General features: G+C 44.9%; 1 protein-coding gene across 20 annotated transcripts in view; it reads left to right on the forward strand.

Annotated features, from left to right (window-relative positions):
• The first annotated feature begins 9,385 nt into the window (after positions 1–9,385).
• Positions 9,386–15,725, forward strand: part of PHAF1 (phagosome assembly factor 1) — a 47,886-nt gene continuing 41,546 nt past the window's right edge. For 5 of the 20 annotated variants that reach the window (XR_006275279.1, XR_005288384.2, XM_038367889.2 and 2 more), the window contains exons 1-2: positions 9,763–10,223; positions 11,089–11,220. Coding sequence is in view for 13 of the 20 variants with exons in the window: in XM_038367889.2 (XP_038223817.1) it covers positions 11,157–11,220 (64 nt within the window). In the remaining 7 variants the exon portion in view is untranslated. The other 15 variants (XR_006275278.1, XR_006275276.1, XM_043495401.1 and 12 more) reach the window with 14 other exon arrangements.

Genomic DNA, 15,725 nt, shown 5'->3' on the forward strand with positions numbered 1-15,725 from the left:
GCTTAGACATCTGATATATAACTCTGTAATTACTTGTATGAGTTAACTCAACAGGTATTGCCAGCCTGTGTTCTGATTTGCTTGACTACCATACCACAGCTCAGAATGAATGATCACTGACGGTCAACTCTTTTATTATTAGGAAGGGAGGGGCAAATATTTCTTTTGATCCAGTAAACACCTTCCACAGGGTTGACCAAAAAATAAAAAAAGTAGCACCTTAGTCCCTTTTATCACACTCAGTCTAGTTTTCAATGCAAAAGTGAGACATGAATAATAAGTGGAACAATGTTCAGCAGACTTCAAGGAAAGGCTAATTTCCCAGAGGCTCACTCCATACTGTGTATATTCAAAACCACTCTGCTTTGACAGCTCTGCAACCTAAGGACAGGCATTTTAAAATACAATTATTAGAACAAAGCCATTTTCTCAGCCTATGATGTCCAGCTCTGGCATTTACTGTTGATCTGCTGTGCCTCTTATTTTGCCAACTGCCTCCCTCTTTCTCACCAAGGTGGCTGTAACATCTCTGACAAAGGGGGAAGCAAATGAAACCCTCTTTTGGGGATCTTTCAATTTATAGAGTCCACCTTGTTTGAAAAAGTACTTAAGGGGCAGCTTTGGTCAGCAAAGGGACTGCGTAAAAACATCATTACCTCTGAGTACACAAGCTGGCATTTTCAAAGGGAGTTCAGCTTTGGAAGCTGGGTGCCTAATGCCTTTGAAAATCCCAGTCAAATGTGCTTATGTTAGTGACTAAACTAAGATTTCTTTCCGCTTTGCTTTCATTAGCCCTGCAGCGCTAATGCTGCTCTGGAAGAACAACATATATAGCTCTGTTCAGGCTCGTGTCAGCAGCAGAATTGTTCATTATCTCTATTATTGGTGATGAGCAGGATGGGAAGAACCCAGCTTGACTCTCAGGTTGAGTTTGCACGGCAGGCTGTTAGAGAGGGAAAAATTCCTCCCCCAGACTAGGTACATGTGATGTACAGTCAGCGAGAGAATATTTAACTTCAACCCCCTGATGCCATATGTGGCACCACTAACTAAAGTTTAGGCTAGATTCTCGGCTTCTGTAAATGGACACAGCTCCCTTTAAGTCAATGGAGCTACATCCATTTAAACCAGCTGAGGATCAGGCCTGGCAACTACAATCTCAAGGGCTACCCCCATTGTAACAATTGGAAGTTGTTAGCTCCCAGACTCAGATTTTACTCAGTGAGGGACGAGACTTTTTACCTTGCAGGACTTTTTCTCTCTTGCTTCTTATCGGTTTGTAGCAACTCGAAGATAAGGGAGCAAATTCTCCTCCCTGGTCTACTGCAGTTATTCCATTTACAGCTGCAATGCAGGAGAGCTGCACTGTTGTAACACAGCAAAATTAGAGCCAGTATTTCAATTAACCTCTTCTGTGTGTTCACCTAAAATAGAGGGGATTAGGCAAGGCTGATTTTTTGGTTTGTAACCAAAAAAAGGGCCACCGAATTTTCTGAAACAGGCCTCCTATTGCAATCTCTTGGTACCGATGGCAGAACTCAGATACTTCCAGAGATTCTCCCTCAGGAGTGGTCCAAGACAACAAAACCGCCTAGCCTTGTTGCAGACTCACTGAATAAAACTTGCTGGCTGTGCTGCTGATGGGGAACTGAATTTCCCTTGTGAACTGTGAACCACACTTCTCTGCTGCTGGATTTGCTTTGTGCGGGTCAGGATTATTGTTGTTTATCTCATTGCTGGCAGGCAGCACGCATACCACGGAAAACTGGGTCAGCCCAAGTGATTTTAAAGTGGTGGGGAATGAGGCTACAGGTAATGGTGTCCTCACAAAATCTCCTCATTCTCCTTCCTGATCCACCTGTGTATCACTTCCTGCAGTGGAACCAATTGGGAAAGCTGTTCACAGCTATAACTGCTAATTTGATGGAGTCACAATTAGAGAAGATGGCCACTTATGCCTTGAAGATCATTTCACTGGGGACCAAACTGATGTTGACCTCAGTGAACCCACACCCTTTTAGAACCTCTCACTGACTTAATACTGAGATGGATTCCATTAAGATGGCCCCTGAAACTCTGATTAAAGAAATGTTTTCCTAGGAGGAAATGAGAACTACTAGAGAACTATGGAGAATCTAAGGATAGTCAGACCCTTTCCTCACCCTCAATGCCCTGCCCCCTCTCCCCACACATGGAGGTAGAGGTCTTTGTATCCTCCCAGACTATTGTGATAAATCCACACACAAGATGTAAAACCTGTATGTGGGCTAAAGGCAGGTAAGTCTATGGGCCCAGCAAGCCAAGGCTCAAACAGTAAAATTGGGTGTCAATACACTTTCAGAAAATACAGTGGGTTATACCCAGCCATGCCCAGGAAGATATTTGGCTCAGGATTCATAAAGAAATGTGTGTGTGCATACAGTAACAAACCTGCTTCATTGCACCATCTTGTGGAACCTACAGGTATCTAACAGGAGATGGACTAGCAAGAGACATGGGGGCAGACAGGGTGTGGGGCAGACAGGGTGTAGGGCAGGGGTGGCAAACCTGAGCCTGAGAAGGAGCCAGAATTTACCAATGTACATTGCCAAGAGCCACAGTAACATGTCAGCAGCCCCCCATCCGCTCCCCAGTGCCTCCCACCTCCGGCAGCCCTGCCGATCAGTGCCTCCCCCTCCCTCCCCACACCTCTCCATCAGCTGTTTCGTGGTGTGCTGGAGGCTCTGGGAGGGGGGAGTGGGAGAAGCAAGGGCACAGCAGGCTCAGGGGAGGGAGCAGGAAGGGATAGAGTGGGGGCAGGGCCTGTGGCAGAGCCAGAGGTTGAGCAGTGAGCACCCCCCAGCACATTGGAAAGTTGGCGCCTGTAGCTCCAGCCCCGGAGTCGGTGCCTGTACAAGGAGCCATATATTAACTTCTGAAGAGCTGCATGTGGCTCCGGACCCACAGGTTGGCCACCCTTGGTGCAGGGGTTCTCTGAATAAGATACTGGATCTGATTTCCTCCATCATGTTGTTTGTATATTGTTAAATATAAACACCTCAGTGACACCTGGGTCTTTTGCTTCCAAAGGAAAACTACAGGCCCAGTGCTTATCCCAGATGACCATTCAAACCCAAAAGCTAGGAAAAGGTGCTTTTAGTTACAACCATTCTATTCAATAGTGCATGCATATTCTGTTGGAGCATAATGATATTTACATAATTTGCTAGCATTCAAAGGCATGTTTTGGCATTCTGGCGTTTCTAACCATCACATACAGTAGACTAAGTGGGAACAGTGTAGAACATAGCTCCAATATCCTGAACGTAAGAACAATGCTACTTAAATACTGTGAACAAGTGTATGCCCAGGGAGTATAAACAGATTTAAAGTGGGATGTTCTCTTTCTAATCACCATTGAATATGGTGGGCATCAAATCAGATTGGAGACAGAACCAGATTACTGGAAACACAGTTGGATTATAAACCACCTGTTGGCCCACTGAGACAGACTAGCTTGATTGTGGGGAGATTATCTGTCTGCTCATAATACAACAACAAGCTCGTCAGACATGATTTATAGGCCTTTTGTGGAAATAAAGCAGGCTGAAAAATGTAGCAGAAGCATCAGAAATGTGTGTCTTACAAACAAGCAATAAGAGTTCCACGTATTGGCCTCACGCTGCGGCTGCTGAAATCAACAGTAAAACTCCCATTGTCTTCAATGCCAGCGGAGTTAGACCAACACTGAGTGCTTTTGAAAATCCCACCCTGCATGGACAGACACACGTTCTTTTGTATTCAGCAGACAGATGCCCCAGAATAAAATTATCTGGGGACACAAAAGCAATCAAGGCCCTGATCCTTGTGGGAATGGTAATGGGGGGAGCATTCAGGCTCTACCAAAGACAATGGGTAAAATGGACATAGTCTAGTGGCTGGGCATGACCTCAATATACATATTGAAAGGGCAGATACAGGATCTGTGCCCCACCTCCAAGGGGTTCCACTCTTAACGGTAGGCCATGTGATGGCACCAGTGCCTCTGAGACTGAGTTCTAAGTTTCAACACTCCTGTTTCACCACGTGAGCTTCGCCCAGCGAGTCCAGCGGAGAGAGACTCCTGGTCAGAGACTTTTTTGCTCTCTTCAGAGAAGCTCAGCAAGTATTTGCAGTGGTACCAGGCAGCCTAGGGTGTATAGTTATGGAACACAGCACCAGGAACTCCTTACCTTAGCACAGAGAAGCAAAGGTGACAACGTAGTGTGTACTGGACAAGCCAGAGCTTCCTTGAGCCTTCTGCTAAAGGAAACCTCTTGGTTTCTTCTCTGTCTTTGTCCCTTTGTCTGGCAGTCCCAGGTGAGCTTTCTGCGTTTGTCTACACCCTGCAATAAAAGACCCATGGCACAGCCATGGCTGGCCTGGGTCAGCTGTCTCCTTCTCGTGGGGCTTGGGCTGTGGGGCTCTGAAATTGTAGTGTCAACATTCTGGCTCAGGCTCTGAGACCTATGATGCGGGAGAGTCTCAGACTCCAGGCTCCAGCCCGAGCCCAAACATCTACACTGCAATTTTATAGCCCCACAGCCTGAACCCTGGAAACCTGAGTCAGCTGACCTGGGCTCTGAGAATCATTGCAGTGGGTATTTTATTGCAGAGTAGACATACCCTGTGACTCTCCAAAGGTCAGCTCTAAGCCTACGCTCCTATCACCCCTTGGGCCATTGTCTTCCTCCTGTAGACCCATGCTTATTTCACATGTCCTGCTATACTGATGGGGTGGTTCCCATTGTGTCTCTGGATCCTCCATTGATATGGGTCAGTTTCAGACAGACCTTTAGAGACCAATTCATACTACCCGAGGCAGTTATCTGACACAAACACCTCCTGTTTCCTGCTCTGCCCCAAGGAACTTTTTAACCCTTTTACACGGTGCATAGCAATGCAAAACACAGAGAGAAACTGAGGCACGCACAGAAATTAAAAAAAAAAAGTTAAAACCAAAATTACCACATTTGTTACCATGTGAACTGAAGCCATCATAAATATTCCATTCTGCAGGAAATTTCAAAATTTGGTTTTGGTCCGGACAGGAATGAAAAGTCGAAATCACAGAATTCTTCAGGTAAAGAAATATTTTGAAATATTTTCTTTTGACAATATCATGTTGACATTATGATAAGTCAAAAGGATAAAGGCAAAATGAAATGTTTTCAGAACTTCTCATAGACAATTTTGTCGAGATACATTCCTGTGAAACACTTTGATTTCAGTGAATCAGTGTTTTGTGACAGAAGAATGTTCAGTTAGAAAATGTTGCCCAGCTCTAATAAATATATCTTGAAATGCCCAGTGAAAATGGTCTACCAGAGAGAGCAATCAATCCCTTCCTATCATGCCAGGAAGGAAGTTGGGTGTGAAGGGGTATATAGCTAACAAGGTACAGTCGGAGGCAGGAGTTCTTCAGGCTCTATATTGAGAGAAGCAAAGGGATATGCCCACTTCAGCCATAGCAACAGAGCTTTGCAGTGACAGAAGAAGTTGCCTCAGTCTCACCTGACCAGCCAGGAGCAGCAGCAGGAGATGCAGATTCCACCAGGATAAAAATTAACTGCCTGAGCTTTGTCTATATATTTGTCAACTATGGGCCTATTCTTGCTTCCACTGAAATCATTGGCAAGATTCTTTCCTAGTGTAGCTCCAGTAACCTTATAGATTAACCTATGGGTTAATGTCTCTGTCTCACTCTTTCTCTTGTACATTAAAGTGTGCATCTTTTTTTAATAATAAAGTTTAACTGTGGTTTATTTTGGAACAGTCCATCCAGTGAGATGTAAATCTTGCCTATGTCAAGAATCGGAAAGAGCAAGAGGTGTAGGTGTGTATGGATATACACTCATGCACAATTTGTCTTGCAGAGAGTCTTATTTAAAGATATGAAGTTCTGGGAATTGTGTTTGTGTGTATCCAAAGAGCTAGGTAGGTTAGCTGGAACCAAAGAGACAGGTGCAGTGCAGATGCTAGCATGAAGAAAAGACCAAGAGAGACCTTTTAATTCATGCCAGTTCTTGAATTTAAATTATGTTTGTTTGCTGTAGCCAAGTCTACACTCTCTGCTGGATGTCTTTTTGTATAACATTTAGTCAAAGTTATTTGAATTTTCCATTCCACAGTTGGTCACCATCTAATCTTTGTTCAATAGATCTTTGCTTATGAATTACAGCATTATTATTTTATGGGCAATATATGTTCCTTATTTGCTTGGTTCAGTGAGTCCCTTTCAAATGTTTTGATCCTAGTGTGGCCATTGGTGAAAAATTTCATGATTTATGACACCCTAATCTAATGATTTGTTGTCTAGACTATGGTTTCATCAGCAGAATCTGTTTTATGAGTAACTTTTGATACAACAGTAGGAAGAAGAGGAATTTCATCGTGCCTATTGTTCCTTAAAGGAATAAAAGAATGGAGCATTTGTGTTCTACAAACCCTTTAATGCAAAAACTTCTCAAAGTGCTTTACAAATTAATGAGGTTTTGGTGGTAGTGTAGGACTGTGGAAGCAAATGGAACAGCTATTATGAGTTCAATATTAATAACTTCCAGCCTTGGGCATTAGTACCTGTTTTATCAAGAAACTCTGGCTAAGACAATGGGGTTATCACTTTATTCCTTTAACTTCTACTTAGCCCCAGAAGGGAGTGTGGTTTCATGTCTCATCTGAAGGACAGCACTCGTCCCTATGCAGTAAGCCCTATTACAATAATTACCACTATCTATAAGGGATAGATTTTCAAAGAAATGCATATAGATCTTCCCCTACCCATTTCCCTCTCACAAGAGGATAGTACTCCAAGCAATATAATGTATAATCTTACTGAACCTGAATTGCCTATTCAGCCCGTTTAAATCTGTGTTGTTCCTCTCGCCCCTTGCCACCTTGTCCTCCCTCCCCCATGCATGCTGCCTGGTTCCCTTCTTTCCTGCTAACCCTGGATATGTGGCCTGGGTTCCTTCTCCTCTTAGACATTCTTCTTCCACTAGCAGCTCCTCCCCTGTGGATTACTCTGTCTCGGGGAATCTCCTGTATTAATAGCACCTAGATCCACCCACTTCCAACTGCTTTTCTCTTGCAGTGATGAACCTGATATATGTAGTATTGCTAGAAACAAGGAAAAGTCAGTATGACCTACCAGCTAGGTGGACAGCCTGCAAAAGCTCCCTGAACCACTGGTAGTCAGCTGATCACAGTTGAAATGTCAGCTGCTTTTAACACTTTTATCAAAGTTTTGATTTTAGACTAAAACTCTGAAAGAAAATTCTCAGAACAGCCCAGAGATTTAAATTATATAATATCTACACTTTATTTCAAAGGAGCTAGGGTTTTTTTGTTTGTTTGTTTGTTTTAACTGCTGCTACGTACCATCTGCTAGGAAAAAATCTAGAGCTCAGCTCCTCTCATTTTAAGTACTGCCAGAAGAATTAAAATAAAAACCTCTCTTCAAAAGCATGTCTTTACTACCCTATATGCACATCAAAGAGCATTTTAAAAGTCCTGCCTCTGGGCATCTGAAATTCTGGTCAACATGAGGTCAGCAAGCACAACATCCAGGGTATTTTCTCCAGAGAAGCTGTATAAAAAAAATACGTTTTTGGAATGGTAAGAAAAGATGCATATTACTTTGTGGAATGGTTTATGATGTCACAAAATCATGCAAATTAAGAGGTGGAAAAGACCTACAGTATTAGGTTAATTAGTCCATCTCCCTGTTAGTGCAGGATTAGTCCCTGAAATCCATTTGATTTTTATAAACACATTCTGTAGCGCAGATACAGAAGTAGACGAAGCTGTAGAACTGTTTTGTTTTCACCTTGCACTGACTTTGAAAAGATAGAATGAAACCTTGTTTATTTGGTTCTTCTAGATTTTGCTGTTTCAGAAAGAGCTTGTGAAGGTTGGAGATCAATCTGCTGGTGAGGTTTGACCCCTGAAGTACAGGGAATAATATCATGATACTCTCCTTTCCATAGGGCTTCTATCAGCACACAGCCTGCAATCCTTGTCTGTTGCCTTGGTCTATTTGTGCATGTTAAAGTGAGCTGATAACAAGGGTCCTCAGAAGACCTCCTCCAATTTAGGAGGAAGTTGGGAGCCTAGGGTTCTTCTCAACCAGCTACATCTAAGTACAACTCACCTTTCCCTGTCTATGCTAGGATTTTACAATTTTAGCCATCACAGGTTGGCTCTCTCATCATTAAAACCCACCTTTTTCCTAAACACAGTCATAGTTACACAGGTTTAACTACATGCATAATCTTAAACCAATCTAGTGTTCACCCACATTAGGAAAAAAGATGTGTTCTTACCTCCTATTAGCTAACACAAGATAACTAACACAACTTGGACTGGAGCTTGGTCTCCGATCTCCCCCATGCTACAACATCTACACAGCTATATTTAGCACACTAACCCAAGTCTGTGACCTCAGGCTGGGAGGCTCGCTCCTGGACACAGCGTAGCCATAGCCTAAGGGAGCAGTAACATTGGAACAAGCCTGGCTAAAGATGATCTCAGAAACAACTCTAACTATGAAATCTTCGGCTTCCCTGAAGCTGGATCATTGCTTGCTGGGGCTCACTGCCTCCATCCTCCTCTTCTGTTAAAATAAAGGGCAGCTCCAGCAATCTGCTCGGTTTGGAAGAACGACAGGGGTGCCAAAATCACAAGTCTCCTGATATTTTTTGTTTCTGTTTTTCTTAAAGCCCTGAGTGCTGCACAGCAGAGAGCACAGGAGCCTCTCAACTTTCATTTTAACACAACGTAGGTTTCTAGCCTTTCCGGCTGCTGAGGAAAGCTTGAAAATGTGACCCAAGTGCACCCCAAAGTCCCAAAACCCAGAAGGCAAGTAAAGAGATATATTGGTTTAAAAATCAGGCAATCTCAGGATTTGGGGGGGGGCAGAACCCTGATTTTTAACAGCTGGGGAGCTGACCATGCTAAAATGAGGTGCTGTCCCCAGTCCCCTACCATACTGCCATGACACCCTCCTTGGTCCAACCATCCCCTAAGAGGGGACATGGTTCCCCCTCTCACCTGCTGATATTGGAGGGGTCAGGCCCCCTTTCTCTGTTAGCCCCACAACGCCTTGTTTCCCCTTGTCCCTGCCTCTTTTGCCCCACCTCCCTCCCCTTATCCCAGCCTTGCCTGCTCCTGCCCCTAGTGGTTCCCTTGGTTTGGGGGCACAGCCCCCAGTGGGTGCCTAGGCTAGGTGAGTTGGCCAAGGCTCCACAGGACATCTGTGGCACAGGCGGGACTCGCACCCAGAGCTCCCCAGCTCCAGAGGCGGGCTCTAAGCCGCGGCCTCGCGCCTCTCGCCCGCGCGCGCACAGGCCCCAGCCCCCTCGCCCCCGGCCCCGCCCACCCGGGGCGGTCTCGCCTGACGGCCGTTGCAAAGGCCTTTTTCAGCAGCCGCAAGTGAGGTGAGTCGCGGCTCTTCGGAGCGGGAGGGAGGAAGTGTTACTGCCCCGGCGGGGGGCGCCCTCTACCCCTTGCGCACACAGCTGCGGGCCGGGGGGGGGGCCCGCCTCATCCCCGTCCCCCCCCTTTCCCGGAGCGGGCTGAGCGCGGCGGCCGGGAGCTGCTTCTCGCTGCGCCTGCGGGCGGGGGGCCCCTGAGCCGCTGTCCCCAGGGTCTTGGCCCCGGTGTGAGGGTCTCCCGGGCGCCGCTATAGCGGGCGGTGAGGCCCGGGAGGGGGCTGGCGTGGAGGGAGGGATCTGGCGAAGGCCGCGGGGTGACTGTGTGTCCGGCCGACGCTTCTGCGGCGGTAGCCCCAAAAGCCCTAAGCCGGCTGGGCACCGTACAGACAGTCCTAGCCCCAAAGCGCTGTCCGTGTAATAGGGGGTGGTGGGTCGTGGCCCTGCTTTCGGGGCGCCCCGTGAAGACCTGGGGGAAGGCTGTTCTCCAGGGGCAAGGGCCCACCAGGGGAGTGGAGGGTGCCAGGAAGGACCCTGGGGATGGGGCCCGCAGAAGGATCAGCGGGGTAGCCTTAAAACTGGGGGCTTGCAGTCTGTGGGAGCCCTGTGGGCTGGCTACGATTCAGCGATGGATTTCTTCTCATCCTTGCAGCAAAACCAGAAGGAATGAGACAGCCCAGCTTTTCTCATCTCTTTTCCAGCGGCTTTTATCTGTGAATTTCTTATGAACGTCGTTGTAGTATCTGTTATTTAATAGCTTAAAAAGTGTCATAGGTATGTAAGGCACTCTAGGGAAATAAAAATACTGTCCAAACAGTCCTATCCCCAAAAGCTTTCGATCTAAGGGTATGTCTACATTATAGTGCTGCAGTGTAGATGCTTCCTGTCAGTGGAAGGGGCTTTTCTGTGGATATAGGTAATCCACCTCTCTGAGGCATGTTTGACACTACACAGTTAGGCTACCGTAAGGCAGTTTAGGTCAAACTAACTCTGCGCGTCTACACTAAAATGTAACTCCCACCGATATAACTCACCCACTACACTGACTTAATAACTCCACCTCCATGGGAGGCGTAATGATTAAGTCACTGTAGTTGGGTCGATACAGCTTCTGTGTAGACACTGTTGCTTACATCGACTATCAGAAACCATCCCACAACGTCCCACGCTGGCAGCTAAATTGGTGCAAGCGCTTCTGGTGAAGACATGTGCCACTGATGAGTATAAAACCGATTCAATTACTGCAGTGGCTGTATGTTGATGTAACCGATCAACTTAATTTTGTAGTGTAGACTTGCCCGGAGAGGCAATAACTAAAGAGACAGAATAATTCCATCAACCTAGCTGCCTCTACAAGGGAGGTTAGGTTGACCTAACTGCATTGCTGGGGCACAGTTTTTCACAGCCCTGATTGATGTAGCTAAGTCGATCTAAGTTTTAGGTGTAGACCAGGCCTTAGCTAGACTTGCATGGGGTCTGGTGACAACTGACAAGGGAGGGAATGGAATAAGATCACAAAGCCAGCCATGAGCAGTGATTTCTCCATAGAGTTTGAAGGGGGATAATTGCATGTTGTTTTGGGTTGTTCCCTGAGAGTCAGATGAGGATTGTAAATTAGGTGTTTTTTGTCGTGCTGCAGCACAGGTCCAGCTGCAGTAACGTTGTGATCTGCGGTGTGACTACTGGGCCGATACTCTGGCAGAGCCAATGCTAGATCTGGAAGTGGTTCCCGAGCGATCTCTTGGGAATGAACAATGGGAATTCACCTTGGGTAAGTCCTGTGCTTGGCACTTGCCTTGTCATCACATTTTTCCATGCTGTAATAGTGATGGCCAGAGGTTTCCCTAGTGCTTCTAGCATTATTTTGAATTACTGAAGATGGAATTCCTCAAGACTTTTTTTTTTGTCTCCTTTGTTTTTGGCAGTTATTTTAAAAAGGCAAAGTAATGCTAACTTTTACATAGTACTGAGAATATTAATGTATATATGTAAGAATACTTCATGTTTGTTTTTAAGGATGCTCTTAGACTGACTCATGTTTTATTTATCATCTGCGTTTCCTTATATTCATAATTCCTCCAAAGCCTCTAGTTGCTAGAACTCTTACAACCAATCCAAATTTAGTTGATGGTGTTCAGAACTAATCCGAGACACTTAAGTGTAGCAGTAGATTTTTATATGTTATGGGTCCTCCTACAAATGATTTATTCTTCAAACCTATATTTTAATAATAAGCGATCAGCATTTAAACATTACTACAGTTTGTCCTAATTGTAAAGCAGTTATGAGGTTATTCTACGGGGGGTGGGGGGGAGAATTAGGAATTTCTGCACATACTGTTTTGCCTGTAATTTCCCAATATTGCTGGTTCTGAACCGCTGGGGTAACAATGGTGGGAGTACTGGTAAAGAGAGAGCTGCAGATGGGAGCCTGCGTTTTCGGCACCATTTTTAATCTAAACAGTGCAGAAGCTGTTGTTTCAGACATGAACTGATAAGCGGAAAAGGTTTTGGTTTCGTGCCTATATTAGGCAATTGTCTTTTCGGTAAGCAGCTCTCAAATGTATATATTATGGTTATGGTAGCAGCAGTGCAGTTAAGCCTGTTCAAAACCACAATTGCCTCTCAATACACTGTCTTTCTGAACTGTTCTTGAAAGCTGACATTTTCCATACTTATTCTTAATTCAGAGAGTGAAGTTCTTTTTTATAAAGTTTCATAAAATTCTGCTTGACCATTTGAAGTCACTAGTATATGGGGTGAGGGGAAGAAAAGATGTAAACAGTATTTGTTTTTTGCTCTACTAAGTCAAAAGCTAATTCATTTTGGCTCTAATTTGGCAAAGACTTGTGCGTATGTTTAATTTTATGAGTTGTGAATAGACCTACATTGCATAAAGTGAGTAATTCTTTGCAGTTTGTGAACCTTGAAAAGCTCAAAGATTTGGCATATACTTAGCTTTCAGTTTGCAAGGCTCAGATTCCTACATCTGAAAACTAGCAGCTTGTGCAGTATTTCACCATTTACTATTTTAATTGTACAACTAATTTGATTAACAGAATATTTATATATCCAAATAATCACTGAAATAAATGCATTTACACACACAGTTCAGGGTGGTTACATGAATTGCAGTGGTCTCCAACTTTTTTATGCCCAAGATCACTTTTTGAATTTAAGGGCAACCCAGGATCTACCCCGACCCTTCCCCAAAGCCCAGTCACGCTCACTCCATCCCCTCCGCTCTCTGTCACTTGCTCTCCCGCACCCTCACTCACTTTCACCGGGCTGGGGTAGGTGGTTGGGGTTCAGGATGGGGTGTGGGCTCTGGACTGGGGCCGACGGGTTCGCAGTGTGGGAGCAGGCTCTGGGCTGAGCCTGGGGCAGGGCGTTTGGGGTATAGGAGGGGGTGAGGGGTGCAAGCTCTGGGAGGGAGTTTGGGTGCAGGAGGGAGCTCTGGGCTGGGGCAGAGTGTTGAGGTTCAGGAGGGGGTATGGGCTGCTGGCTCCAGGCCAGCGCTCAGGGCTGGGGCTTGGGGTGCAGCCTCTCACCGGGCAGTACTTACCTTGAGCGGCTCCCATTTGGCATTGCAGCAAGGCTAAGGCATGCTCCCTGCTTACCCTGGCCCCACGCCGCTCCCGGAAGGGGCCCGCGCACCCCTGGGGGTGTGTGGGATGACACATGGTTCTGCGTGCTGCCCCTCTCTGCAAGCACCGCCCCCACAGCTCCCTTTTCCTGGCAAGTGGGAGCTGCGGGGACGGTACTTGCAGGCAGGAGCAGCGCGCGGAGGGAGACCTGTGTCCCCAGCCTGGGGCCGTGCTGGCCGCTTCCGAGAATGGCATGGGGCTGGGGCAGGCAGGGAGCCTGCCTTAGCGGCTGCCCTGCTGCACTACTGGAGATCCTCTAGGATCGACTGGGAGATCCTCTAGGATCGACCAGTTGGTGACCACTGATGTATTGTATACCTGAAAATACAAAAATAAACTTGTCGTGCATTTAATTCAGTGTGCAACGATTTGAATCTTATCATGAAGTAAATACATGGCTGTCATCTTCAGGTTACTTGCTACGTATTCTGACTAAGACTCTCCTTGTTGGAGCTTAGATATCAGTGCTCTTGCTATACTAAATAACATGTTGGTATAGCGAGCTCATTGCTGGTTCAGCCCTGCATAACTTAACTGATCTTTTTGTGTTTGTATTATCTGAAGTTCAATAAAAGCTACTTGAAAATAGTTATCAACACTGCACAGGTTTATTTCGGTGTGTGGGCACTCATTGTTTTTCTTTCCTTTATAAAAACAAACAAGCACAAGGAAATAAAATGCAAACAAACCTGCTAATGCCACTTTAAAGTTGAGATTACATATACATGCAGACACAACAGGAAATTCATAGTTATAGTTCCTAGTTTAAACATAGCTCTGACATATGAATGTGTAATATATAATTAGTGTGGCCAGGTAGATTAGAGTAGGGGACTAACTGGCAGTCAAGACACTTAAGCTCTATCTGCTTTGGGGATATCTTGTCAAATTTCCCACTGTTGCTAAAAATTATTTTGGTTCCACCAGTTGGAGCAATGTTGGGACCCCTACTGTGAATGGATTGCTGGCTGCTCCTGATATTTTGAGCACCATGTTGTCTATACCTGTTCTGGGCAAAATTAGATTACGTGGTTCTTGAAAGGCTGATGACTTGGGCTCTGAGTGTTAAACCATAGTAGAGATGATTAGTGTGAGATTTCTACACAATTTTCCTGGTGTACACAAGAGTGTGGATTCTGTTCCTGCATGTACTGCATATAAAAGTACCATATTGTCATCAACTTTTTATTTGATATACTTAAAAAAAAAATCACTTACATTTCTCTTGCTTTTGTTATACTTCCTTTCCCTTCTTAGTTTCACTCATGTATTTTCTATCAATCATGGTGCATCTTTTCCTACATTGACCTCAGTGTCTATTTCCGCTTGTTATCTTTGCTTTCCCTCCCCGCACCTCACCTCCCCACACACAGAGGTGGGTCTTAGAAACTTCTTCCCACTCTACCCCCCATATAACTTACTAATTTTTTGTGCATTAAGTGTTGGAAAACCTTATTTGTTCAATGCAAGGACTGATTATGCAGCCTCTTTAGCACACCCAGCCTCTGATGATCATAGGAGAGAGCATGAAGATTGGAGTTCAATCTGAATATCCCACACAGCAGCTGAGAGCACTGCCACTGTGGGTCAGCTTGTCTTTTCTTATTTAAAATAATTTAAAAGTGAGTGAGTATTTCTTTATCTCCTGGGAGTAAAATCTGTCATTTATGAAGAAATTTGTTCTTCTCACTGACGTACTCCTGGGAACAACTTTATATCCAGTACTTATGTTTGATCAGTCATCTTCAAATTTGCCTATTCTGGAAAATCTTGCATCCATAATTCTCCACCAATGAAAGCAGCAGTGGGGAGAGGACTGAGACAAAGGGTTTGACAGCATGGTGGTAAAAATGTCTGCATCACATCTCTGCTACAGCTTCCACTATTGCTATGGTGGAACTGTCCTGGCAACAAATTACAGTAGAACTTCAGAGTTACGAACACCGGAGTTACAAACTGACCGGTCAACCGCACACCTCATTTGGAACTGCAAGTACACAATCAGGAGCAGCAGAGACAGAGGGGGGAAAAAAAGGGCAAATGCATTAAAGTACTGTTTTAAATGTAAACTACTAAAAAAATAAAGGGAAAGTTTTTGAAAAAAGGTTTGACAATGTAAGGAAACTGTTTCTGTGATTGTTTCATTTAAATTAAGCTGATTAAAAGTACAATTTTTCTTCTGCATAGTGGAGTTTCAAAGTTAAGTCAATGTTCAGCTATAGCTTTTGAAAGAACAACCATAACCTTTTGTTCAGAGTTACAAACATTTCAGAGTTACGAACAACCTCCATTCCTGAGGTGCTCATAATTCTGAGGTTCTACTGTAAATATAGCTTTTTTTCTAATATAGAAAAGTTCTCATCTCTTGTTTTAGGGGTTGATGTTACATAGCTGATTCTATACAGAGAATAGTGCCTTACTTAAATTTAAGATGTAACTTATATCTGTCAATTAAAAATTTACATTTCATAGAATCTCAGGGTTGGAAGGGACCTCAGGAAGTCATCTAGTCCAACCCCCTGCTCAAAGCAGGGCCAATCCCCAATTTTTGCTCCCAGATCCCTAAATGGCCCCCTCAAGGATTGAACTCACAATCCTGGGTTTAGCAGGCCAGTGCTCAAACCACTGAG

This window comes from Dermochelys coriacea, chromosome 12 (genome assembly GCF_009764565.3).
Source record: "Dermochelys coriacea isolate rDerCor1 chromosome 12, rDerCor1.pri.v4, whole genome shotgun sequence".
NCBI classification, from domain to species: Eukaryota; Metazoa; Chordata; order Testudines; family Dermochelyidae; genus Dermochelys; species Dermochelys coriacea.